At 54.3% G+C, this 23255-nt stretch overlaps 9 protein-coding genes across 9 annotated transcripts; 3 read left to right on the top strand and 6 right to left on the bottom strand.

Moving 5' to 3' along the window:
- The first annotated feature begins 566 nt into the window (after positions 1-566).
- On the top strand, positions 567-1779 carry BO97DRAFT_77392 (CDP-diacylglycerol--inositol 3-phosphatidyltransferase). Its single transcript, XM_025701054.1, has 3 exons — positions 567-870; positions 942-1318; positions 1381-1779. The coding sequence occupies exons 1-3, from the start codon at positions 705-707 to the stop codon at positions 1738-1740; spliced, it is 903 nt and encodes a 300-aa protein (XP_025556018.1). The 5' UTR covers positions 567-704; the 3' UTR covers positions 1741-1779.
- A 615-nt stretch (positions 1780-2394) lies between these two features.
- leu2A (3-isopropylmalate dehydrogenase LEU2) lies at positions 2395-3987 on the top strand. The gene is made up of 6 exons (XM_025692354.1): positions 2395-2489; positions 2556-2576; positions 2678-2746; positions 2805-2900; positions 2974-3601; positions 3661-3987. The coding sequence occupies exons 1-6, from the start codon at positions 2439-2441 to the stop codon at positions 3888-3890; spliced, it is 1095 nt and encodes a 364-aa protein (XP_025556017.1). The 5' UTR covers positions 2395-2438; the 3' UTR covers positions 3891-3987.
- Positions 3988-4118: 131 nt separating this feature from the next.
- On the bottom strand, positions 4119-6256 carry BO97DRAFT_474856 (anaphase promoting complex subunit DOC1). The gene is made up of 2 exons (XM_025700363.1): positions 5375-6256; positions 4119-5164 (listed from the first exon to the last, which is right to left on the bottom strand). The coding sequence occupies exons 1-2, from the start codon at positions 6144-6146 to the stop codon at positions 4161-4163; spliced, it is 1776 nt and encodes a 591-aa protein (XP_025556016.1). The 5' UTR covers positions 6147-6256; the 3' UTR covers positions 4119-4160.
- Positions 6257-6559: 303 nt separating this feature from the next.
- On the bottom strand, positions 6560-8381 carry BO97DRAFT_402468 (phosphatidylserine decarboxylase 1). The gene has a single exon (XM_025694512.1). The coding sequence runs from the start codon at positions 8281-8283 to the stop codon at positions 6643-6645; it is 1641 nt and encodes a 546-aa protein (XP_025556015.1). The 5' UTR covers positions 8284-8381; the 3' UTR covers positions 6560-6642.
- Positions 8382-8548: 167 nt separating this feature from the next.
- BO97DRAFT_360346 (uncharacterized protein) lies at positions 8549-10816 on the top strand. The gene is made up of 2 exons (XM_025692353.1): positions 8549-9095; positions 9168-10816. Exons 1-2 carry the CDS (start codon positions 8832-8834, stop codon positions 10695-10697), a joined length of 1794 nt encoding a protein of 597 aa, XP_025556014.1. The 5' UTR covers positions 8549-8831; the 3' UTR covers positions 10698-10816.
- A 198-nt stretch (positions 10817-11014) lies between these two features.
- On the bottom strand, positions 11015-12512 carry BO97DRAFT_474853 (phosphoglycerate mutase family protein; the record flags this gene model as incomplete). Its single annotated transcript, XM_025700362.1, has 4 exons — positions 12458-12512; positions 12052-12389; positions 11213-11914; positions 11015-11135 (listed from the first exon to the last, which is right to left on the bottom strand). Exons 1-4 carry the CDS (start codon positions 12491-12493, stop codon positions 11015-11017), a joined length of 1197 nt encoding a protein of 398 aa, XP_025556013.1. The 5' UTR covers positions 12494-12512.
- A 227-nt stretch (positions 12513-12739) lies between these two features.
- On the bottom strand, positions 12740-14022 carry BO97DRAFT_402466 (40S ribosomal protein uS8). Its single transcript, XM_025694511.1, has 2 exons — positions 13465-14022; positions 12740-13187 (listed from the first exon to the last, which is right to left on the bottom strand). Exons 1-2 carry the CDS (start codon positions 13595-13597, stop codon positions 12928-12930), a joined length of 393 nt encoding a protein of 130 aa, XP_025556012.1. The 5' UTR covers positions 13598-14022; the 3' UTR covers positions 12740-12927.
- A 995-nt stretch (positions 14023-15017) lies between these two features.
- BO97DRAFT_77294 (karyopherin beta) lies at positions 15018-18367 on the bottom strand. The gene is made up of 9 exons (XM_025701053.1): positions 18218-18367; positions 18047-18105; positions 17153-17959; positions 16459-17087; positions 16190-16406; positions 15806-16138; positions 15513-15750; positions 15352-15460; positions 15018-15294 (listed from the first exon to the last, which is right to left on the bottom strand). Exons 1-9 carry the CDS (start codon positions 18255-18257, stop codon positions 15108-15110), a joined length of 2619 nt encoding a protein of 872 aa, XP_025556011.1. The 5' UTR covers positions 18258-18367; the 3' UTR covers positions 15018-15107.
- Positions 18368-20011: 1644 nt separating this feature from the next.
- Positions 20012-23243, bottom strand: BO97DRAFT_381930 (putative anaphase-promoting complex component Cut20/Apc4; the record flags this gene model as incomplete). The annotated part of the gene is made up of 7 exons (XM_025693274.1): positions 20012-20609; positions 20680-20829; positions 20890-20959; positions 21006-21746; positions 21818-22370; positions 22478-22826; positions 22979-23243. 7 exons carry the CDS (start codon positions 23241-23243, stop codon positions 20218-20220), a joined length of 2520 nt encoding a protein of 839 aa, XP_025556010.1. The 3' UTR covers positions 20012-20217.
- Positions 23244-23255: the final 12 nt, after the last annotated feature.

Below are 23255 nucleotides of genomic sequence, written 5' to 3'. Positions count from 1 at the left end.
ACCTATTACTTATCATGAACAGCCGTTAGGCACATAAGCTCCAGGGAGCCTTCATATAAACTAAACTTCCAGCAGCTGTCCGGGGGGGTACCTTGAAAGCCAGCTGAAGTTGACCGACCGACGGCTTATCAGCGCAGCTTATCGACCGCGCCCGGAAGGCCAATTAATCAGTGCGGCGGCGACCCGACCTCATCGACCCTCTCCTGAACGAACAACTTTCCCCTCGACCCTCCACCCTTCTCATCCACCCTGTCATTATTTTGCTGCTTCGCATTTTAGGGTGCTGTTGCTCCTGAAGCTTGCTTTACCTTCGTCACTCTCTGACCAGTATCATTTCCCGCCCAACGCAAAATCACAAGGCGCGTTTTTACGACAAACAGGCCCGGTACGTGTGTGCTTCAGAGCTTTAACTCAGGAGATCAATATATGCACGAGCTTGCGGATCCATCCCCCTCGCCCTATTGTTTCAGACTTTATGATTTTCTCTCCGGAGCAATCGCCCGATAAACCTGCTAACATCTTCTCTATTTCCTTGCAGTCGCTGTTTCGGTTTCTTGTTCTATTCCCCTCCGGTCCTCCTACGGCACATTGATTGCGGTGCATCGTGGAATCTCCCGGGTCAAGCTTCTTTCGGTCTCACTCCTCCGTCCGTCGGCTAGCTTCGTCTCCTCGATCTCCTCTACAGAAACAGCCTCAGATTCAAGATGAGCCCTCGCACCAGAAGCCAGAAGGCCTCCGCTGAGCTGGAGGCCACGGATCCATCGCCCGCCGTCAATGGAACCCTTCAGTCTTCGTCGAAAAACGGCCCGGAAGCTGCCGCTAACGGAGACGTGCGAGAGAATGTCTTTCTCTTTGCGCCAAACTTGATCGGTGAGAACTTCCGTCTCCTCCGTGAAAGCGAATGGTCAGTATTCTGAGCTAACACATTTGGCGGGAACTAGGTTATGCGCGCGTGGTGTTGACAATGGCCTCGCTTTACTACATGCCTCTGCATCCGCGGACATGTTCCCTTCTCTACAGTGTTTCGTGTCTGCTGGACGCCCTGGATGGATACGCCGCCCGATACTTCAACCAGTCGACTACCTTCGGTGCCGTGTTGGACATGGTGACGGATCGGTGTACAACAGCGTGTCTCCTGGTGTTTCTCAGCTCGGCCTGGCCCCGGTGGTCGATTGTCTTCCAGAGTCTGATCGCTTTGGATATGGCTAGTCACTACATGCACATGTACGCGACGCTCAGCATGGGCGGTTCCAGCCAGAGTCATAAGAAGGTCGACTCCAGCCGCAGCTGGATCCTGTACCAGTACTATAACAGTCGGGTGAGTTGACCCGGTGCCATTCATTCCGAAGTAGCAGACTAATAGTGCTGTGTGACGTACAGACGGTTCTGTTCATTTGCTGCGCTCTCAATGAGCTGTTCTTCATCGGCCTCTATCTGCTCTCTTTCTCCTCGCCTACACTCTCCCCTTCCCTGCTGCTACCCAAGGCGGGAGGCCCAGCTGGCGACACGACTATTCCCCCTCCGGAGGGCTATTCCAGCCCTTGGAGTGCCGGTGCTCTCGAGTTGGCTCGTGCGAACAAGATCGACAGCTTCTGGCCCTGGGTTATCACCGGAATCTCCTTCCCGGTTATGGCTCTCAAGCAGTTCATCAACGTCGTGCAACTAGTCAAGGCCAGCAAGTGGCTGGCCGAAGGTGACATGGCTGCCCGGAAGGCCCTGCGGACTGGTAAGAACAACTAAGGGCTGGCCAGGTCGGGCGTCGGTGGTGTTTCCGGATGTTTCTCTTCTTCGAGTCAACCCATTTTAATGCCCTCGGGCTCACTTCTTCTCCGGATGCCTCCGGTCGGCCGGACGGTGGTCTTTACTGGACCGGTCATTTCTTCTCTGCTTTCTTCCGTGCATGGTTCTGGTGCTCTGGTCGGTTGTGTCAACTGGGGCGAATGGCCCGGGTTTCTTTCTGGTAGTTTCCGCATATGTGTTGGGAGGAAATTGTGGCATATGAGTCTGTGGAGGGACAATCTGTCTCTGGACAAAAGGGTGAATGATTCTCAGCGCATTGTTTACCTATTATCTAAACTGTTGCTTTCCTTTCTTGTATTCTTCTCTGTGTTTGTCATTCCTACAGCTTCTTCACCCCCATTCACGTCTTCTTTCGCTATTAATATTACCATCATTATCTTCGTGATGATTTCCTTCCTCATCATTCCAGATTCAGTCTATTTATACCCCGGACGAGAGCAGAGCAGGGTAAAATTACGGCCAGCAGCTCGCAAGCTACTAGCCGGTCTCGGCTAGTGCCGGCAATGACTCCGGTGTCGGCGCGGGGGAGGCTCCCACTTCCCCCCGCCAGATCGTATATTTATCCGCTCCTCTCTCAGTCTCGCTGTCTTTCTGTTCTGACTCAAACTCCCTAATTCTCTTCCCGTCTCTTGTTCATCATGTCTGCGTATAACATCGTCGTTTTCGCTGGTGACCACTGCGGTCCCGAGGTGAGAGATACTGTCCTGGAACCCCGCACTAGAGAGCTCATACACTGACGTATACGTGCTTGACAGGTCACTGCTGAGGCCATCAAGGTGAGTCAACCATCAATTGAGCTACGGAATAGCTTTTCTACTTCCTAATGAGCTCTAGAAGCTACGTGCCTTTCCACCTGATGCTAACCTCTTCCTTCTAGGTCCTCCGCATCATCGAGAAGAAGCGTGACGATATCACCCTCAACCTCCAGGATCATCTGCTGGGCGGAGTATGTATTGCTAGCACCTTGCGATGGTGATGGCCCAGCTGATAATTCATACAATTAGGCATCCATTGACGCCACTGGCTCTCCCCTGACAGACGAGGCCCTGAACGCGGCCAAGAACGCCGATGCCGTGCTCCTGGGAGCCATCGGTGGCCCTGTACGTAACCCCGCTCTTTCTCGAGTCAAGACCGCCTTGCTACCGATGGAGACTAATCCACGCTATACTATAGAAATGGGGTACAGGGGCCGTCCGGCCGGAGCAGGGTCTCCTGAAGCTCCGCAAGGAGATGGGCACGTTCGGCAACCTGCGGCCGTGCAACTTCGCGGCGCCGTCGCTGGTGGACCACTCGCCGCTGAAGGCGGAGGTGTGCCGGGGCGTGGACTTCAACATCATCCGGGAGCTGACGGGCGGGATCTACTTCGGGGAGCGCAAGGAGGACGACGGCAGCGGCTACGCGATGGACACGGAGCCGTACTCGCGCGCCGAGATCGAGCGCATCACCCGCCTGGCCGCCCACCTGGCCCTCCAGCACAACCCGCCGCTGCCCGTTTGGAGCTTGGACAAGGCCAACGTACTGGCCACCAGCCGCCTGTGGCGCAAGACTGTCTCCGAGATCATGGCCAACGAGTTCCCCCAACTCAAGATCGAGCACCAGCTCATCGACTCTGCCGCCATGATCATGGTCAAGAACCCCCGCCAGCTGAACGGCATCATCGTCACCAGCAACCTCTTCGGTGATATCATCAGCGACGAGGCAAGTGTCATCCCCGGCTCCTTGGGTCTCTTGCCTAGTGCTAGTCTCAGCGGTATCCCCGATGGAAAGAGCCGTGTCAACGGTATCTACGAGCCCATCCACGGTATGTTTTTGTTCCCTCTCCCTTAGTATCGGGTCATACATGGTTCTGACGGCTTCCAGGCTCCGCCCCCGACATTGCCGGAAAGGGCATCGTCAACCCCGTCGCAGCCATCCTCTCCGTCGCTATGATGATGCAGTACTCCTTCGGCCGCTTCGACGAGGCCCGCGCCATCGAGGCCGCCGTGCGCAACGTGATCGAGTCTGGTCTCCGCACTGGCGATATCGGCGGTAAGGCTACCACCAGCGAGGTCGGAGATGCCGTGGCCGCCGAGTTGGAGAAGTTGTTGTAAAGACCCAAACATAAAAAAGTGTTTTTGTTCTCAGCTGAGCTTGCTGTGTTTGCTTTGGGGGCAGTGATGCCGAATGAGATATGACCATAATAATACCAGACAGTTATCTTTCGTGTTTGTGTCGTCAATAGAGAGCGGAAGTGTTGTGGAAGTGATATTGCATTGTAGCATTGAATGATGGGAATCTCTCAATTAGACAGAATAGTTAAGGGTATCTACCGACCAACTCCGATGCAATGCGACGCAATCCAACACAACACAACTACTCGATTACCGAATGACCGGCTCGCCCATCCAATCCGGCTCCTCCAGACTGGTCACCACTCCCTTCACGGCGCGCTCGGCTTCAGCAACCGCATGGTCTCGTCCGCCGGCTCCTCCTCCCTCGCCCATCTCATCATGCGTACTTCCCCGTAGGGACCGGCGCGCACTGTGCCGTCGCACGCGCCCATCCGCCGACGCCGACGGGGCATTGCCCAGCCTTTTGCGCTCGTCGTCGCGCGCAAAGACCTGAAACCCACGCACATGCGTATCCTTGCCGTTCTGGTGGTTCTCGATCACGCGCATCTGAATCACCATGGCTTTGAGCACGTTCCCCGCATACGGGTCGTTGTCATCGTCGTCCTCGTCGTCCTCCTCATCTTCATAATCATAAACCCCTGCATCCTCATACAGGCTCTCCTCGTCTGTGCCCTGTCCGTCGTGATCAACCATCATCTCATCTTCTTCGTTCCCCAGATCCCTCCCTTTCCCTTTACTCCGACTTTTGGTCCCCTTCCGCGCCCTCAGAATACTCCTCTTGATACCCGTCCCATCCGTCCCCATCTGTCTCCTCCTCATCCTCCTGCCGGAGATCCCACCAGGACCAGGACCAGGGCCACCACCTCCTCTCCCCTCACCATACTTATGCACTGTATTCCTACCTCCGACTCCTTCCAGCTCCACATCCACCCACCCACAGGGCCCCTCCCCTTCCCACGTCGCAAACTCCACGAGATCATTCCCGCCCATGCCGGCTAGGAAGACCATCTTGGTGGGCGTGTAGCTCTCGTCCATCTCGAAGTCCAGGTACACGCGGATGCGCACCACGGCGACCAGCTTGAAGAAGTGCAGCGTCAGGGTGTGCGGTTGCGGGCCGTCGGATTGCCAGTACTGAGTCGGCGACGGGTGGCGGAGGGCGCTGACGCCGCAGCCGGGTTTGTGGGTCGAGACGGTCCACGAGGCGAGGGAGGAGATCTCGCGGAGGTTGGCTGGAAGCGGGGTGGGGGATTTGTCTTTTGGAGGTTTTGTTAGATTCACTTAGGATGTCTGGCTTGGGTCGTGAGGGTTATTGGGGAAGGGGTATGGGCATTAGGTAAGGAATCAGGGAGCAAACGTAACATCACGACAGACTAAGAGCAGAGCGTGTATAATGCACGTATATATGTATAAACCTCCAAGTAAAGCAGCAGAGTGAAATGAAGGGGCAACGTAAACAAGCTTACCTCTCTCGCCCAACATCTCCTCATCAGCATCAACACCCGCGTCCGCGAGCATATCCTCGTCCTCCTCATCAATGACTCCCTCCTCCTCTTCTTCATCCGCAACCCCCTCCTCATCCCCATTAATGCCAAGTTCCTCGTCTTCTTCAACTCCCGCCTCGCCATCATCATCGGAGAGCGCCAGGTCCGGGCCGGGCTCTAAACCGTGATGCCGATGGCGACGACGGAGGTGGTGAGGGTACTGGTGCTGCTGCATGGAGTCGTCGATATCTTCGTCTTCGTCTTCATCGCCCTCTTCGTCTTCTTCTGCTTCCTCTTCGTCGTCGTCCTCGTCCTGTTCCGCCTGATCGTGCGGCGGATGACGTTGGCGTGGCTCCCCGTGGCCCCGGCCGTGGACCCCTCGCCCGAAGAGCGAGAACAACGCCACTTGCGCCGCGGCGGCCGCCGCCGGGTATTGTCGCTGCTGCTGTTGGGCCTGTTGTGCTTGCTGGTGACTGTGCAGCGGGTGGTCTGGATCTATTGGTCCCGAGGAGGGGTGGAGCGTAGGGATGGGGAAGCCGCGTGATGGCGGGGTCGTGAATTGGGATGAGGGAGATTCATGGTGGTGGCCGAGACGGGTGCGGTGGAGGCTGCGGGCGGGCACCGGCGGTGGGTGTCGTTGTCGCTGTTGTTGTGGTTGTGGTTGTGGTTGTTGATATTGTAGATGCTGGGGCTCGGACGGGGAGGACGTGTCCGGGTTGTGGTTGCGGCGGAGGATATGGTGGTGGCGCGGCATGGTGTGGTTGTTCCTTTTGAGCTGGGTTGGGTCCGTCTGATAGAATGTCAATTATCGCTTAGCCATGACTGCCAATGGCTGGCTTGCGGGTCACTGCTGCTATTGTTTTTGTTGATATATTTGTGGCTCGAGGAAGAAAAGGTGAAGCTGCGATGGAAACCGCGTCGGGGCTATCAATCACGTGTGGCTTATCGGTTTATCGCAAAGCGATAAACAACTCGTTTGTCCTGGCTTGAGGAGTTCAAGGACGAGTGAACTCAAGGCATGTCCCCAGTCCTGGAATACTGTATAATATTAATATTACCTTATCGATAATGTGCATGCCTCAAGATAGTAATGAGCGGATTTGAAACTCCAAGATGCTGTGCCATACTTTCAAGTTGCAATTCTCGACTCAAAAATATATTCTATAAGCTCGCCCAGGCCGTGGCCTGACGAAGTATCTCGCTATTCAACAAATGTAGTATAATACAGAATCAATTACAAATAAAGTGGTCTAGTTTTCAACGTCCACGTAACCAAGCTTCTCACCCATTTTGATCCGCTGTCCCTTTTCAATGGTCCAATTCCATCCTCCCTCGCGTTTGCCCTCTTCCCAACCGGCATCGAACGACTTGCGCGTACCCATGGGCGCCTCAAACACCAGCACGATCGAACTTCCCAGCTGGAACCCTCCCATCTCCTCACCTCTCTGAAGAGGATGGCCTCCCAGGGTGCGGCTAGCGTGACGGTAGGTCGCTTCGACAAATCCCGGGTACTGCTCGCCGCGCGCTGCGGCCTCTGCTGCGGCCTTATCGGCAGCGGTATCCGTGGTCAGGCTGTTGGTCCGCAGTTCCGCATCAAAGTTGACCTTAATCGAGCCGACGTTAGTTGCTCCAACGGGCGTGTAACTGAAGAATCCCCACCGCCAACGGCCTAGCAGGGCGACACGCTCATTAAGAGTGAACAATCCCGGGAGATGGCGCTGGAGATATGGTGACACTGAGAACAATTCTCCTGCGAAGTGACGACGGCTCTCCACCACCCACGGCACAGGAGAATGGAAGCGGTGGTAGTCACCCGGAGCCAGGTAAATAACGACGTAGTACAGCGCGTGATTGGCGGCCGCCTTAGGGGCGTACCATGGAGTTCCATCACCACGCGCCAAATCAGCCTTCACCTCTTCTTCAGCACCAGCCTTGGAAGTGGTAGACGCATCCATCGAGGCCGACCGCTTTCGTGCACCACCCTGTTCGCCAGCAAGGAGAGTCGGTAGAGTGTAGGAGATGCCATTCATTTCGGCAAATTCCTCATCGGCCAGCATCTTCGCTTCGTTCTTTTGGCTCGGCTCGGTCTGGTGGTCGGCGAAAGTCTTGGCGTGGTCCGCATGGGTCGGCGTGGCAGATCCTAAAAGGGCGTCCAAACTGTAAGTGACACCCTTGACCTGCTCTACCTCACCACGCTCGATAAGTCCGAATTGCAGGATCCTTCCATCCGCAGGTGAGATGACAGCATGAGTATCTGGATCCAAAGGCCGAACACCGGGTTTCAGTTGACGGTAGAAGAACGCGGCCAAGTTCGGGTAGGTATGAAGGTCGGGCTCGGCCACCTCGTCGAGGTTGACGCCAAATATCCAGGAGTAGAGTTTAAAGCCGGGAACGCGAAGGTAGTAGGGCAGTTCGATTTCGTTGAAACGACCCCAGAGTCGAGACATAGCCTTAAGTGGCAAGGTGGACATTATCTGGACCTGCCATGGTCCGCTGAGTCGGTGTTTGGGACGGGGAGGGGCGTTCTGGAAGTCATAGGGCTCTCCAGCTGCCTCCCGTTCAGCTCGCTCCCTTTCAACACGCTGTGCCTTGTAGAACTGCAGTAACCCGAGCAGGCCAATGCCTAGACCCACGGGGATGGGGTACCATTCGACCTTGGTGTTGCGGAGTGCAAAACGGAGACGGGAGCCGAATGTGCTGCGACGAGACGGGTTTTCTTTCTGATTATAATCCTGGGACTGTTTCCAAGTTTTGGAAAAGTGACGAGCACCGGCCGGACGACGACCAGTGGCCTTCAACGACACTTCCATCAATCCAGCCCTCTCCACATGAGGGGAGACCAACACCTTCCGGCGAAGCAACGCAGAATAACTGGACAGGCACAGGGCCATAATGCGACTCTACTGGGTGAGAGTCATCCCAGAGGGGGCAATAACCGAGGCGAGACACGTGAGAACGCTTGTCTTGCACAAGTAAGGTGTGAAATGAGAATAAAACGGCGAAGTGCACAAGCAGCAATCTTCATTTCCCCCCCGGAGCGTGATCGGCAAGAAGAGGTTCTCACCGCCTGGCAGAATGGACGGCCTCCGCCGTTTGTTCTGTGTTACCTCTCTCTCGTCTTGTTGACAACCTGCTTCTCTATTTATTGCTGTTATTCGATTCTGTGCCGTGAACATCTGTCCTTCTCTCTACAGATTTCATTCATCCTGTGTACTCTTGAACTGGCTTCAAGGTGCAGGCCGGACCTGTTGCCTGTTTGAAGGAACATCGTTACGTATACTTCCGCGGCGGAAGACAGATTGCCTTATCGGAGCACTCCTAGAGTGGATCTGGTTGGTAGGCTGCTCGACGCGGAATCGTTCTACTAAAGGAAACAGCTCGTGATTATGCGCATGTCTGTGGCTCAACTGATACTCAGTTAGCATCAAAAATCTTCAGGATGGCTTCAACCACAGACACCCCCACCTCATCGTCGGACTCGCCAGAGAGCTTCAACCTGCATGTCTTGTGTCCGTCATTGCCTCCGCCGAACCGGTTCACCATCGAGGATGTGTCTCCATCTACCACTGTTGCAAACCTCAAGGCCCGCCTCGCACAGTCAATCCCAAGCCAGCCGTCTCCGGAAAGTCAGCGATTAATTTATCGCGGAAAACCCCTCCTGAATGATGCGGCTGCGATGAAAGATGTACTGGAACCGCCTAATGTAAGGAGCCTCAATTTCTTACTGTGCTTGCAAATGCTCTGGTGACAGTTGACTAACAGTTAATTCTCAAAGGCTACCGAATATTCGATCCATCTTGTCCTTCCCCCAACATCGGAGTCTGCGGCACCACGCTATTTTAGCTCTTCTGGCCCGCAGTCACCGCAGCCAGATAGTGGAATGAATTCCAGGCCTCCGAATCCGCTTAACACCAACCGGCAACCTGCTCCAGCCCGTGCGGCGCACAATGACTGGGAGGCCACACCCAGAAGTGAGCCAGTGCGCACAGGCACGCACGAAGCCGACGTCGGAGCGACACTGCGACGGAACATTGAGGCCCTGCGCCGAGAGATTGAGATACGAGAGCAAAGCTTAAGTGCCTTCTCCTCCAGCATGAACCCCGTACTTTCAATGTTGCGGCAGCGAGCAGCGTTGACGGACCCCTCGTCCTACCGCCCCGAGCTGTCCCGGACATCCTCATCCGAGACACTGGCAGCCACCGGTCTTCCAACCACAGGGTCCCCCTCCAATCCGCACATATCTGAAGAGGCTTCACTCCGTCTGCAGATCCTGATGCGTCAAGTTGAGTTTGCAGAATGTCAACTCAATCACGGAATTGCACCTCCCATGGACCACATCATCCGAATTCGGACACACCTATTCACCATACTGGATGCGCAGCGCCAGAACCCTCTTGCCGAGCGGGATGGCTCAATCGAAGGGCTGCTGTCCCGCGTCCTCAACATATACACACGCGCCGATCAGCTACGCCTGTCCGAGGCCAGATTCCCACGATCGCAGACCGCATCAACCAGTGCCATCAATACACCCGCATCTGGCCTGACTTCACTGTATCTGTTGTCATCGCCATCCGGATACGAAGGTATCATAACCACTTCCCCGGGAGCCGAAGAACTGCAAGCGACGCTCGACAGCCTTCGCGCACTGCACCTGCCGGACCGCGGTCCCATCCCAGACACTGCCCCCGTGCCCGAGTTCCGGCCCAACGCAAATGCAGTCGTCATGGAGAACGTAGTGCGCCAGGCCGTGCTCAACCAGCGCGGGGTCGGCAACAACGCGAACAACAACGGCCAGCTAGGCTTCGGGCGGATCATTAGACGGCTCTGGCAATTCCTCCGGCTGTACTTCTTCTGCTACATGTTCACCGAACCAGGCACCTGGGCGCGCGTGTTCTTCGTGACCCTGGCCGTGCTCTATGTACTGTCCATGGAAACCGGGGTCGATCAGCAACTGTACCGGACGCTCGTGGCTCCCGTGCAGCAGCACCTCGAAGGCCTGGTGCACTTCACTCCGCATGAGCCAGCGCAGGCCCAGCAAAGCCAGGGTGGCAGCACGGACGGTCAACGCGGTGTCGGAGCTCCAGCGACTGGTAACCCTCGCGCAGGGGTGGCGGGTGAAATGCGATTTCAGTTGCGCAGGGTGGAGCGGTCCGTGGCGTTGTTCATTGCGAGCTTGGTTCCCGGGGTCGGCGAGCGCCAGGTTGCGGTGCGCAACGCCGCGGAAGCAGCGCAGCGCGCGCGGGAGGAGGAGGAGCGCCGTCAACGTGAGGAAGCGCAGCAGCAGCCGCAGCCGCAGCAAGAATAGGAGACCCATGTTGTTGCAGAGGAGCGTGAGAGTGGAGGTCACACTACGATACCCCAGGCAGCCGAGAACTGACTCAAGCGTCAGCCATATTTCCATCGGACCCGCCTTTGATTTTTGCCTTACAGTGACATACATCGATGAATTTGGCCGTGCGTTTGAGCCTTTAGCCTGAGAAATGGATACGTTATTGAGTTGTAGCTTTGATGTGCATTGTAGTCTTTCCCTTTGGATTTATACTCCGCTCAGCCGTAGTATAATCACCGCAAGACTCCCTACCGGATATTCAAACAACCAACCTACCATCATGATATGCAAGCTCACAACTTCATCCCCCGTTCCCCCACCCCCTCAGAAACCACAGTATCCAATCCCGAAACCGGCGGAGCAGACTCAGCCGCCATAGGGCCCGTATCAAACCCTTCCTCGCCATTAAAATGCCTACCATCAGATCACACAAGTCAGCCCAACCCTCCACAATCAAAGAAAAATTCCAGCGAGGGAAAAGGAAAACAAACCACCCCCTCTCAGCCCCCTGACTCAAAAACCCACAATCGCCATTGCGCACACAATCCCACCCCCCCGCAACCCCCTTCCCCCCACGCCAATCCGTCTGTACTGTAATCCCAGCCCGAAGGATCGTCGTACCAGGCGCAAGAACCCACTCTTGCTTATCCTCGCCCCCAGAAACCCCAGCACCACTACTACCCCGACGCAAATCCCTACCTACCGAATCCACACCACATCCAGCCCCATCTTGCCCATTACCACGTTGCTGCCGCCACCGGCGGCGGCGGAAGGTACTCAACCCGGCCGTGAAAACAAAGAAATCCTCTTGGGACGAATCTTCCGGCATGAGGCCCGTCAACGCGCGACCCATGGCGATCAGCGGTGCAGCGTGCGAGCAGATGAGGATGGCCTTGCTGGAGCGGGGCTCGTGGGCGGGCTGGGCGGCCTCGAGGGCGGCGATCTCGGCGTCGACGTCTGCGATGAGGGCGGCTAGGGTTGTGGCGATGCGAGTGTGGAGGTTTGCGATGGTTTCGCCGGTTGGGGAGGGGGTGAGGTGGGGTTTATAGGGTTTATAGGTTTTGTTGGAGGGGGCGGAGGCGTCGTCTGGGTTGTTTGGGAGCGTAAGGTTGAGGGTTGGGAAGTAAGTGGATAGGGTTGGCGGTGTTGCGGGTGGCGGGTGCGTGAAGAAGGTGGTGTGGCCGAACCATTCTCTATTTCATGGGATTGAATTTTGTTAGTTGCTGTGTGTGCATGTGTAAGTGTATGGGGGAAGCAATTGGGTTCTGGGAGGAGCAGGACGAGCAGGAGCAGAAACAGGAGGCGGGTTTTCTGGTATACAGGAGCTCACCCTAGGCCAGGCTCGACGCGCACGGCGAAGTCCGCGTGGCGTTCGATCTGCTTATCGTTGTTTTTGGATGTGCTGCTATCATCTGAATACGTCCTCTGGTGGAGTTCCTTCAGAGCGTCAACGGAGGGCTGGATCGTCTGGAGACAGCGGTAGAATGGACTGCAGTAGACGCGGAAGGGTTTCGGGTGGAAGTCGTCGCTGGCGAGATGCGCGGCCAGCTCGTGAGACTGGCGCACGCCGTGCGAGGTAAGCGTGGGATCGGCTGGATTGCCAGTCGGTGTTGGGAATTGAGCATGGTAGGTGCCGGTCTTGTAGTCTATTGTCCAATTCAGCCGGTGCTGTATCGAAGGGTGGTTTTGGTTAGTGGAAGATGGTTGTTGAATGAGGAGAGTATGGTAAAACACACGCCATGACGGGTGAGGTAGATGGTGTCGAGAGGCATTGTGGTTTGCAATGGCCTCAATGGTGGAGTATATCGACAAGAGAAAGGAAGAATGTCAGGGGAGTCTTTATTTATCAGAGTCGAGACAAACTGCGGGGAAAATCCCGGGGTGGACCAGAATTGCGGACTGCACGAGCGGTCAGCGAACTCGGTGGAATGGGAATTGGCCTCGGTCCGAGCGCCAGACAGGAATAAAACACTCTGCTACGGGATACAAATCCTAGGTATCTACGAGTGGAAAAAATTGTTGAGATGACCGATGTATTCTTTGGAGTAAGCGAGATCACTCTAAATCAATAAACTATCTGTGGCGTTTCTGCCCGGGTATCGATTCCGCAACTCTCCGCCAAGACCAGCAACAGAGAGCACATCCCTCGCCCAAACACTCCAAATCATAATCCGATCATTTCAAAAACATCTCGTGACGGAATTTTCTAGTAGAAGAAACCGAGGAGCTTGCCAGCAACGTGCTTGCGGCGAGCCTCCTCGTGGTCCATGATACCGGCAGAGGTGGTCAGGACGACGAAACCGAACTGACGGGAGGGGAGGAGCTGGGTGGTCCACTTCTCGAGGTCACGGAGCTGGACGGGGTAGCGGGGGTTGATGACACCGGTCTTGTTGAGGCGACCGTTGAGCTGGATTACGATCTTGCCGGAGCGGTGGTCATCGACCTCCTCGAACTCGCCAATGTAGCCTGGAAAAGAAAAGAGATCAGTAATTTGTGGCGACGATTTAAAGGTTAGACCAAACACAGAAAAAGAAATGAGTTTCGGAAACTTGTAAGATCCTCGCCGGTTTCAATATATCGGGCACTTAAAGGGCGAGCGTTGTATGATATGCGAAACAGACCGCCTAGTTATCAACCCGAATTTCTGTGTACTACTGTCGTACCGGCGATTGGATCATACTCATTCCCGAAGCAAACTCATTTCCTGTCTTGTGTGCCGAGGTCTAATAGAACTAGAACGTACCGTGCTTCTGCATGACGGAGAGGAACTTGATGATGACCTTGGAAGAGGGGCGGATCAGAACCTGACGGCGACCGGACTTCTCGGCGTTGTTGATGGCGTTGAGCGCATCGTTGAGGACGGAAGTCTTGACCATTTTGGCGGTGAGATGGCGAGATTCTCAGATCGAGGGATACGAGAGGAAATGAGGTATCTGAATTCGAAGATCACTCCAACCTAGAATCCCTTCTCGGCACCGTTTCTGATGCCGGGAAAAGGGATTGTGCCGGAGTCCAATAGTCAGCCACCAGTAGTCCTCGAGCGCAAAGAGTGCCCCTGATGCAGTCCATAAAGGGTTCTTCAGCCCGTGCCGTATGAGGAGAAGCGTATCACGCCGGCCTTCCTGGTTGTTTTCATTGCGGTCGGTTGCTACACCTGCAAGTAAGAAAAACACACCGAAGAATCCGAGCGTGATTGCTCTCCCAGACTAGCTGAGAGGCTGCAGAACAGGGAGAGGCAACAGGTTGTACATACCTCGTTGATGTGTCGACGACGTCGGTTGAGATCAAGGGAAGGGGATGGTAGCGGACGCGGCCGAGAAAAGTGAAGAAGTTTTCACGGGGTGTGCGGGTGGGCCTTAGGGTTGTCGATCCGTGCCCTTATCCTTAGCACGTGACAGAGCTTAAGCCTTCAATGGAGGCCTCAGGCATCAGCAGAATCTGGCTCCTGGATCACCATTCTTCGACAAAAAGACAAGGTCGCAAAATCTGCATGTGAAAGCGGCATGATACAAATAGATCATGCACGACAGTTGCGAGTGCGTCATGGCTCATACACGAGTGAAAAGACTAGTTGTTCCAATGTGTCTTTATAGAGAGTGGTTTGATTTTCACGAAGCGAGTATCTCCTATCAAAATCTAGCATATACGCGACCGTGTCGATACATCGGCAGGTTTACGAGGGCCTGGATCATACGAATATAGGGGTGGGTTTATCATTCTATACATTTCTTCTTGATCCGATTCGGAATAGGTGAAGTAAGGGTAGGGTGACATTCGTGACAAGGGGGATGGGGTTACATGACTTCTTGGGGCATACATGATAATGCTAATAGGACCTCTGTCTAATTAAAAAGGGTGCGAGGGGCAAAGGAAATCGACAAGTGGATAGTAGTAATATAGGGGAGAAGAAGACCGAGAACATAAGGCCGATGGATGGTGCCAACATGCATTGCGAGATGTCATGGAAAGGAAAAGTCCGAAAAGCAGTCAACTGCACAGGACGGACATCCTGAACGCTGGGGCAGATTGGGTAAGGGGAGCAAAGGGGAGGGGGAGGGGGAGGGGATTGTGTGCGGAGGGTAGGGGGAGATGTTGGGGAAAGGCGAGTGGGTTGGTACAGGGTGCTCAAGGGATGTGGTTGAGTCGGCGACCGCAGATAGACCAGCCCTGTCCACAGTCTGATCGAACTGAGAGCACGGTGACTTAGGAATGAGCGATCTGGGAACGACTCGGAATCCTTCAAGGTGCAGGTCACCTCAGCGAATGGGGCCAGCGTCGCCACGGCGCTAGGTGCTTCAGGTGCGCCAGCAGTTGGCGGCGTCCTAAAGGGGTGGCATCTTGTCGAGTGAACGATCAAAGACAAACAGGTCAACTGATGATGATCACTTAAGCCATAGCAGCAGCGGTGGACATGTTGATCTGACGCTTGACTTGCTCACGGGTCCAGCGGGCAGTGTCAATGGTGCGAGGACCATATTCACGGTTCTGGCGGGTCTCGCGAACCAGAGCAGTGACCCAGTCGTTGCGGAAGTAGTTGGCGAATTCGCCGTTGGGGAAACCCTCGGCAAGGTCACTAGTAAACGGTCAGATTATAGGAGCCATGAGATGGGCTTGAATGTATGAAGCTTACCCAAGGACACCCATAGCAGCCCTCATCAAGCCTTCACTCCGGTTGATATCTTGGGAAACAGTGTGAAGCAGCTGGAAAATGTGGTCGACAAAGGGGGTAATGTGAGTGACTGATCAAGGGCGTTAGCAAAGGATGTGTCTAGATGTAGTAGATATGCTTACTCTGAGGCTTGCCCTTGTAAGCCAGAAGAATACCACCCCAAGCGTCCATGATACCCTCACGGAGGGAGATGATGTAATCGATCGCGTCAAGAGACACATCGTCGCTGGCGGTAACGGCCGCGGCTTGGTGGAGAACAGTTGCAACGACCTGCAGGTAAGTGTCGAACTGAGTGCCGATAGCCTGAGCGATATCTCCAAATGTCTCGAGGATAGCAGGCTTGAGTTGATTGCCGCAGGTCTAGATAACTAGTCAGTTGAATGCATTCCCGGTAATCAGAAGACTGAAAACTTACCCGCAAGACAGTGAGCAGAGCGTTCATGAAGCCGTCGCAGAAAGGCTGGATCTTCTCATTCAGGGCGCGGGCAATATCGCTGACCAAGCCAATAGCCATGGAGCACAGACCAGGCTCTTCCTGGTTGCTAAGGGCGTTGTACAGGGGCTGAGCGAAAGGCTCCATGTACTTGGCAAAGTCCTCCTCCATTGCGCTAGCGATGGCACCGACAGTGGCGAACACCACATCAGGAACACTCGACTTGGGAGGAACGGTAGAGAGCACGCGAAGCATGAGCTCCATAATGCGGTCGGCCTGGGGCTTGATCTCGGTCTCAAGGCGTTGAACAACGGCCTGTATGGTTAGCATACGACATATTTCAAGTTATGCTTAGAGCGAGCTTACAAGAATGACGCTGACAATGCTAGTCTGCATCTCTTCCAAAGTGATGCGGTCTTCGACACTGACCACCTGCTGCTGCATGCCGATGGTGTGGTCCAAGCGCTGAAGCATAACATCGGATAGGTTTCCAACCAAAGGAAGGCTGTCGATGGCGGCATTGTTAACGAAGGAGTTGAGAACCTCGTAACCGGCGGTGCGAAGCTGGTTGTCGGCATCATGTCTGCATGAAGGTTTAGCAACTGATTGATATAATTAATACGTGGGAACCATACCTCTCGGTAAGTGTGAGAAGCGACTTGACGCTCTCGCCAAAGTGCTTGGAAAGAGGGTTGGTCTGGGTACCGTAATCGCCAGCAAAGCGATCGGCAACGTTCATCAAAGCCCAACAGCAGGAGCTGGCAATCTTGGGGGAGCTGGCAAGACCGTTGAACAGGCACGAGATCAGGGGCTCGAGGTGCACCTCGGGATCAAGAGTCTCGGAGCAGTAGTCACAGACACGGCCCAGAGCGTAAGCGACCGAGTCGCGGACCTGGATGGAGCTGTCTGACATCATGCCGACCAGAACAGGGAGAGCCTGCTTGATCAAGGGCTCCAGAACCTTGGGGTCAGGGCCGTCCATGATGGCACCGAATGCGGCGACAGCAGCATCTCTGTGGCGCCAGTCCTCGTTACGGATGTTGCCCTCAATGAAAGCCAAGACAGGGGGGATGACATCGCCCTGGACGCACTGAGCGTAGAGCTGCAGGGCCTGGTAAGCGGCACGAGCAACGTTGTATTCATCGTCGCCTGCATCTTCATCCTGTCGGCACATAGCCTGCAACAGGACAGGAACGACCTCCTTGCAAGCAACACGGGCGAAGCCAAAGAATGGGCGGACCTCAGGGATACCCTCTGCTTGTGCCTGTAATCGTCGTTAGCTATGCCCATAGCCCTTCCCCATCGTAGGCGTTTCAATATCCAACGTACCGCCGCATTGTCGTCCTCAATAGCGATTTCCTCTTCGCAAACGGTGCACCAGAACTCGATAGCGAGCTTGGCAACATCCTCCTCCTCGTTCTTCATTCCCATGATGCTCAAGCCGAACAGGGCCTTCTCCATGTAGAAACGCATCTTGTCGTAGTAGGCACCCATGACACGGTTAAGACATCCGAAAGCGCCAGCCTGAACTCGGAGATCGTCGGCCTGAGTAGCCTCACAGACCACCTGCATGATGTAGTTCCGCTCACCCTCGTTCTCCATGTTCGAGCGCACAAAGTCAACGGAGTCGCTCAGGGCCTTGATGGCGGCGAAGCGGATGTCCATGTTCGGCTCCTCACGGCGAGCGCCCTGGACGACGGCGGTGAGGATGGCATTGGAGTGGGCGGCCAAGCTCTCGCGAAGCTCGGGGTCCTGGGATTCGCAGATGAAGCCGATGGTGACCAGGGAGGCCTGCTTCAATTGATCGGAGCCGGTCGCGACATTCTGAACCAAGATCTGCATGAGATCGGGCCATTCGTTCCGGGGGAGCTCGATGGCGGCGATGGAGACGATGACCTGGGCGGCGGACTGTCCGGCCCGGCCATCTTTCGAGCCGAGCGTCTTGAGGCCAAGTTCCTTGACTTGGGCCTTGATTTCTGGGGTAATTTGCTGTAGCCATTTAAGTTGGACCTCGCGGAGCTTAGCGAGGTCTTTGAATGTGAAAGCGTTCTTCAACGCAAGACCGGCGGCGGTTCTAATGTGGGACGGGGTGTTCTCATTTGCTAATTCTTGACCCAAGGTGAGAAGATATTGAGCCTATCGAGCCGATAAAAAGCAGACATTAGCAAAGCCGATGGCGGTGGCAGCACGATAGCTGGAATTCGTGGGATGGTAAGAACTTACGAAGTCGACCTCAGCCGCATGGGCGAGCTGCTGTTCGGCATTTGTACGTGCAGCCGCATCTATAATACACCAAGAAGAACAGCCATCAGCAAACCTTGCCACAACCTCGAAGGAATCCCACCGCTCATCGAGATGAGCCCGAATATAGGGAAAGGGAAGAGCAGAATATACCTGGCGAGAGGGTGCTCTCCAAAACCTGAGTGACGTTCATGTTGCCGTATGCGGAAAACAGCACCAGGGATCGCAAGCGAGAGCGAAAATCAAGAAGAGGGAGGGGAAACTAAAGACGAAGAGAGGAAAAAAAAAAAAAAGGAAAAAGATCGGGCCCGGAACAAATCGAGCGACGAGGTAGAAGAATCCCGGGGGTGGAAAGGGATCTCAAAAAGTCCACGAGAAAAGAGTGTTGGAGGTGGACGAGGAGAGGGTTGTTGAATGAATTCTTCGGCAGGACAAGAAGAAAGGTTGTTTTTGTGGATTATGACGAGGCATGCACCACTGGAGAGGTTCTTTCCGGAGGGGGTAACGGACGGGTACGGCGTGAGTAAGGTGACAGGACAGCACCGACGGTTGGAAACACGCTTTCAAACACAGCGCAGGAATATAGATCAAAGAAGAAAAGAGAAGAAAGAGAAGAAGAAAATCCCCAACTATTGTGTTCTGAAAACAGGAGGAGAGGGGAGAAGGGGGAGGAGTGTATGTGGTGGAAGAGGGGGATTGCGGAGAGTCGGGATGAGACTGTGTTGAAGCTGCAGTGATCCGAACTACTTACTCTCTGTGGATGAGGGGAGTTTCCTTTTTTTTTTTCTTTTGGTTAAGGAAGAATAAGAGAACAGGAAGAAAGAGAGAGAAGAAGGAATGGGGATGAGGATGGGTTGAGATGCTCTTGAAGAGGATAAGAGATGGATGGTCGGAAAGGGAAGCGGGAGGTGGAATCGATACTGCCCGTACCAATCGATTTCATCTTCTGCTTCGTTCCAGAGCGAAAAAGATCTTGAAATGGATGAGCACTGCAACCAATTTGGGAGCGCTGATTGGTTGGATACAGATGGCTTAGTCATTACACGTGACCTGAGACAGTCTGAGACCGACAGCCCTTTGAAGGAGAAGGAACAACCAGACGATTGGACCAGAGCCATATGCAGGAGTAAAAGAAGGTCAAAAGGTACCTATGTGATAGATACTTCCAGATATTAAGGTACATGTACATCTAGCTACCTAGCTAGCAGCCCTTCCATTCTCTCTCCTCTGTTAACCGCAGGAGGGGAACTCTTGTCTTTGTCGTCACCACTACTACACACCTGTATCATACACACCCGGAAATACCAATACCAGTTTTTACCTTCAGCTTGTTGCTTGCCAATCCTGCCAGTCTTCACTTCACTTCTTCTCACAGGGCGGGCTCCGAGCTCTCTCTCTTTTACTCCATTCTGCCCCTCCTTCTGCGCCCTGTCCATTTTCCCACCAGCCTTTCCCTTCCCTCAATCTTTTGCCCCCCTCCTCCTTCTCTCTGTTATTTTTTCCCCCCTTCCCTTTGCTTGTTTTGATTTTTCTGCTTTGAAGCACTTACCCACTCCCCACTCCCGTGTCCCCAGCGACCATCACCGAAAATCAACAAAATCTCCATCGCACAAACCAACAGCTGCTCTGCCTGGCTGGAGCCTGGTTGGCATTGTTGTTGTTTTGTTTTGGGGAGATCCACCATAACAGATCATCCCTTCCATGCCGATTCTTTGACTTTCTTTTTCTTCGTTCGCTTACATTGTACTATTGACTCTGCTGGTTGGATTCAGAGTGGGTGGATGTTCGAGAAACTTTTTGAGTTTTTGCATGTTTCGACAGGTCTCTCTTACAATTTGACAGACCAGACTAGACAGCGACAGTTTATGCTAAGGTTTGATGAGTGTCCTCTTTGGTGTAAATGAGAAATTCTAGAATTATACTTTTCCCTTTCCTTTTTCTGTTGTTGGGGAATTTTTTCTGCGGCTTGTAGATTCAGATGTGTCTCGGCCTGAGGGTCAGTGGAATCTGGCACGCTGGAAACCACAGGCTGAACACACGCCCTTCCCTAGCAATTGCTGGTGTTTATGTGGGCCTCTCTCTCCGGCAGAAGTGAGACAGTCCTTGAGACCACTCTCAGGTGTGTCTGATGGGAAGTGTTGAAGTGCTTGAATTCATTCGTCTTCCACATCCTCAATTTCCTCATCCAGGTCCTCCTCTTCTTCATCCTCATCCTCGTCATCGCCCATTTCCGCATCCAAATCTAAGACCTCATATCGTATCCCGTCGCCGTACAGGACACAGATCGCCCGGCGACCGCGGCGGCCATTGACGTCTATCCTCACGGGCCGAGCTTTGCCCTTGGCGCCGATGAAGCTATGTTTGATGATATCTAGGTCCTGGGAGCTTGGCGCAAGTATGTCCAAATCCATCGTAGCGGTCAGCTGTGCGCTTGTCTCGTCAGGTTCCTCACGGTACTCGATGGAGACGGAATTCAAAGTCTCTCCATCGCCATTCGAGGCTGGTGCATCCTGGAAGGGTAGGCTGAGTAGATAGGATGTTCCTTCTATGCTCCGGGATCAGTATATTGCAAAGCCAAGCAAGCCACCACGGGCGGATGACAGGGATAGGCTTACTCTCACTCGACCATAGAACCATCGCTGTGTCATCCTCCACAAACTGGACCTGCCGGATCTCCCCGCCCTTAAGATCGACGACGGCGATGGAGGTGCTTCGCGTAGAGCTCACTCCATTCTCGGACTCCAGGACCACACGGTAAAAGCAGACTGGTTGGTCACAGACCTCGGTTAGCTAATCTCACACATATGGGCAGAGAGGTATCCTACGTAGATGCTTGTTCTTGACTGATCTGGTCGCAACGTAGATTGTACATACGTCTTCGTTCTCCTCCGTAGCCTAGCTCCCGTCAGTAAAAGGCCACGCTCAAGGTTGGTGATCGTACCTCGTAACACATAGTGATATCAATGACATCCCGATCACAGTCCGGGTGGAGGATCAAGGGTGTTCGATGCAGAATACCTCTGCGCTGCGTCAAAGCAATCTGCCCAAACACCTTATCAAATTGCAACCCCAGACGTTTCGTCAAGTCGTTCATCTTTGGGGATTGCACTGCTTCAATTTCGCCGGAACCCTGACTCTGCTGTTCCAGCAATCCTCTGACAGTTTCGTAAAATGAGCGGTCCTGACCTGTGGGAGCCCATTTGTCTGAAGAATCCATTGGGACTGGTGGCCTCGGAACCCCCATCAAAGGTAATTGCCGGATGAAGCTGCGGAGCGCACTTTTTGTGAGAGCGCCTCGAATGTACTTCAGAGTCTGCGGGTATTCGACCATATCTGTCTTCTCCATCAACTCCTCGAGGGTCTGCGACATGGGTTCCGCTGATTGCATGTCAATCTCATGGCGAAGCCACCTAGAGAAAGCGTTGAACTGAGTCAATTCCTCATTGGCGTTAACGAGGATATGATGGGCCAGAAGATGGAGACAGTCGAGCGTCTCCACGATAGCGTTGAGGTCCGACGTCTCCAGCCCCAGCACCTCACTCAGCTTGTGGAACTTGGAAAGACCGACCAATCGACTAAGCAGCACTTGACATCTTTCCAAGGCGGGAAGGAGGCATTCATGGGTCAACCGTCGGACATTCTCGTAGCCAGACGATACGGCCTTCTCCCATCGCTTATGACCCTGTGACCAACCAGTCAATTAACCATTCACTCAGGGAGCGTCCCAGCTCAAAACAGCAACAACACACTCACCCTTTCACCGACAATTTCCACCAGAAACTCCTTCAGAGGCTCAAAACAGTCCCCCGTCACGACAAGATGGTACGCAGCCGTGACAAAATCACAATGACACTTTTCTTGCAGATCCTGATCAATGCTGCGCATGTACCGCGCCGGTAACTCCTGCGCATTCTTCCACTCGAGCTCGATCTGCCTCTGAACCTGAGCAATATACCGCAGCAGATTCTGTAGCTGCGTCGTCTTGTGTGCCAACAGCGAAAGATAGCGCCCGGACCGGGTGATGAAGCGCAGGTCGAGCGTGAGCAGATGCAACGGGCTCGGAGTACCATCCGGGGCTATAGCCAGAAGCGCATGAGTCGAGCTCAGCGGATGAGAGGCATGTCGGACTATCTGATAGGATCCGGAACTCCCAGGCGGAGCTGTCACCTGGAAAGAGCCAATCTCAAAACAGTCGAAGATACGCAGATGCACCGTGCCATCGTCAAACCCGACGAGCAGCACATCAACGGCGTCGCTGGTTTTTTTGGTCGATGAATGAAAGATAGCGTCAATCGACGCTCGAGAGCTGAACACATCGTCACTGCACTCCACGTTAGCCCCGTGAACTAGCCCCTTATGCCCCTGTCCCCCATGCTCATGACACAGGCCGGTAGTATAGCAGGAAGTACTTACTCGCTTCCCGTCGCAGGCAAGGTACTCAGCTTCGGCAAAGAAGACTCAACATCCAACAGCGCCAGCTCTCGCGGCAGATCCGCCTTAAGCAGAGCCGCCGCTCGGGACGGATGGGCATCAGGCGACAGCAGATCCTCGACGGTAACCTGCCCAGCGGCGTCGTGCAGATGCCGCTGCGCGACCTTCGTATCCGTGAAATTCACGCCCCAGCCCACACACGTCACCTTGACCGACTGACCGACGTCGTCCTCAGACTGCTGGTACGCAGGATAATGGTGGACTGTTTTGCCACTGTAGGCGCTGATAATACGGACGGTATTATCCGCACACGCGACTGCGAGTAAATGACCTGAGTGAAGAAGGAAGAAAAAGGAAATGTCAATATCACCCTTCGCGCAAACAAAGCACCGAGCCAGAGATTGTAGTGTGTGGAACATCCAGTCCCAAAGGCCCAGTAATATATTGGGGACAGAGATAGAAAGAGAAGGTCAGAATACATACCTGTGTTCTTCCACTTCAGCCCGCGAATCTCCCCCCCACCTTCATCCTCGTCAAGGTACGGATCGCCCTTGTAAGAGCCGCCAAAGACCTTTTGACCATTGAGTCGGCAGACGCGTAGTTCGTCGTCTTCTGTGACTACGGCAATCAGATCCATCGTCGGGCAGTACGCCAGCGCGCCTGCCTTGCATTTGGCCGGCAGGGACTTCTCCCCGACAGGCGTGAGCTGCGGCTCATAAGGGGATTGATAGCCATCGTTTTCAGCCATTTTGATGAAACT

The sequence above is a fragment of the Aspergillus homomorphus genome (genome assembly GCF_003184865.1).
Source record: "Aspergillus homomorphus CBS 101889 unplaced genomic scaffold BO97scaffold_2, whole genome shotgun sequence".
Taxonomy (NCBI): domain Eukaryota; kingdom Fungi; phylum Ascomycota; class Eurotiomycetes; order Eurotiales; family Aspergillaceae; genus Aspergillus; species Aspergillus homomorphus.
The sequence above is the reverse complement of the archived record's forward strand: the minus strand, read 5'-3'. Positions and strand labels throughout refer to the sequence as shown.